The 2233-nt window shown below is 41.2% G+C and overlaps 1 protein-coding gene across 1 annotated transcript in view; it reads right to left on the minus strand.

Moving 5' to 3' along the window:
- Positions 1 to 314: 314 nt before the first annotated feature.
- LOC135107232 (chaperone protein DnaJ-like) overlaps positions 315 to 2233 on the minus strand; it is a 2678-nt gene continuing 759 nt past the window's right edge. The window contains exon 2 of the mRNA XM_064016892.1: positions 315 to 415. Within this exon, the coding sequence (XP_063872962.1) occupies positions 315 to 415 (101 nt within the window). The remainder of the gene's footprint in view (positions 416 to 2233) is intronic.

A 2233-nucleotide genomic window follows, 5' to 3' on the forward strand; every position in this document is an offset into this window, starting at 1 on the left:
TAATACGCTATATTCTCTCCACCTTCGTGTGCCGTCAGTATGGTTAAAGATAAACGACGTGGGTCACTTACATAGCTGCATCTAGTATACCTCTGCCTTACAAACTAAAATGAACTGAGAAAAAAAGTCTAACTATATTCTCTTTATCTTCCCTGTATCCCTCTATAACGCTACTAATGCGCAGGTAACACTAGTACAGCTAACATAGAGAACAGTCTCCTGGCATACCTTTGAAATTACCGAATTCTGAAGGAAAACGCTTCCAGTACCTGCCTATATGTTCACCTGTGTGGCCTTATCAATAAACCAGGCGACTAGTACAGGTAACAGTAGACAGGTGTGCCCGATACCTGCACCTTGTACAATGACCAGGTTCTAGAAAAAGAAAACGTCCCCAGTACCTGCCAATGTTCACCTGTGTAACCTCATCGATAAACCAGTAATACTAGCACAGGTAGCATTATACAGGTGTGCCTAATACCTGTGAAAAAAAAAGCAGGCTTGTCCCCATCCCCTGGTCTTGTATGCACGTGTGGTGGTGAATTATAAAGCAGGCGTCAGGTGGAAGAAAATGATCATTGTGACTATCTGGGGAAGAGGTAGAAATAAAGTATTCATCTCCTGCTCTGTTTCTACCCGAGCAGGTAAATGAGTGAGCAAGTACAGACAGTACCAACACAGGTAGCAGTGAGGCAGCGACCGGAAACAAATGTGGATTCATTATTTAAAAAGAGGATGGAGGGTGAAATAGAAGGTTGTGCTCCCTTGTCACGTCCCTATGTTAATCAGTGTGCAGGTGATACAGGTGTGAGGCAAGTGGAGACGGGTGTAGGAAGACAGGATTGTGTGAATAGAATCTTAAGTCTGCATGTGTGATACGTTTGATAGACAGCTGGGAACTTGTGTTGTAGAGAGGGAAGTATGTGAAATTAAACCTTAAGTCTTTGTGTGTTAATGAACATGTGTTACTTGTGATATTTGCAGCTACTGTCATGTATCCTCCTCTCTTCTCTTCCCTTACCATGTCCTCGCTACATAACACTTCCAAGTTTTTGTTTTATTTGTTTATTTGTTTTGAGGGGTCGTGGCCAAAGCAACAGAAAGACTGGAAAAAAGATCTGCTGAAGCTGCCACTCCCCAAACAGTAGTCGAAAGAATTGTCCAAAATTATAAGCTTTGTCCACCTTAGTCAGAAAAAAAAATAAAATAAATAAATAAAAAAAAAATAGATGAGTTATGTAAAAAGCACGGAAGTATTAACCTGTTGGAAAAAAAAAAAAATGTAAGCTTTGATATCTTTATAAATCAGGCACTAACGAGGTAAAATGTTAGTGGTTCTATAAACAGCAACAGTGAAAGAAGAAAATGCACAGAAGTCTTAACCTACTGAAAAAAAAGTAACCTCTACCACTTTTATCAATCAGTCACTAACAAGGTAAAGAGTCAGTGGATCCGAGGCAGTGGATCCATAAACGGCAACACTGAAAGAAGAAGAAATAGAAAGAAAGAAAGAGAAAGAACTGAAACACTCTTGAATCATACAAAATGCAAACAGGTTGTAACACACTTGGGAAACACGCAACACTCACCACTTGCGTCCATCAGTCAGCAAGCAAGGAAGGTGTAGATTGCGCCATAAGCAGGTAAAGAAAATAAAAACCACACAAACACTCGTGGATTATATAAAATACTGTTATATATTACGCACTGTATAACCTGCACTAGTACGCGTGCAGGCAAATCAGTGAACAAGCGCCGTAAAAAGAGAAAGAAACTTAAAAATAGACGCTGATTATATTACTAAAATAATAACACAGATAAATATTGCAAACCATGTTACCTCCACCAACCTCTGTAAATAAATTATGAGGTGGGGCAGGTGATGTAAACTGAACACAGGTAACGCCGGCACATATAAAATACACGTTGATTATAATACAAAGATATAACCAAGCTGTAACATACTGCCAAGCTCGTCACTTCTACCGACCTCAGTAAATATATTAGGGGCACAGGTGATGTAAATTGAAGACGGGTAACGCCAGCACAGCACGTAACATGCACGAGTGTTGAATGTTGCACCAGTTGCACCATGCGCTTCTCCAGCAGCAGGCGGCAGACACTAACTGGCAGGGTACTCTGAAGGGCAGCGGGGAGCCGATGAACGTGAGGCGCAGCAAAGAGCACAGGAACGTAAGAAAATAGGGGGAGCTGCGTGAAGCCATCAGGCCTC

The sequence above is a fragment of the Scylla paramamosain genome, chromosome 15 (genome assembly GCF_035594125.1).
Source record: "Scylla paramamosain isolate STU-SP2022 chromosome 15, ASM3559412v1, whole genome shotgun sequence".
NCBI lineage: Eukaryota > Metazoa > Arthropoda > Malacostraca > Decapoda > Portunidae > Scylla > Scylla paramamosain.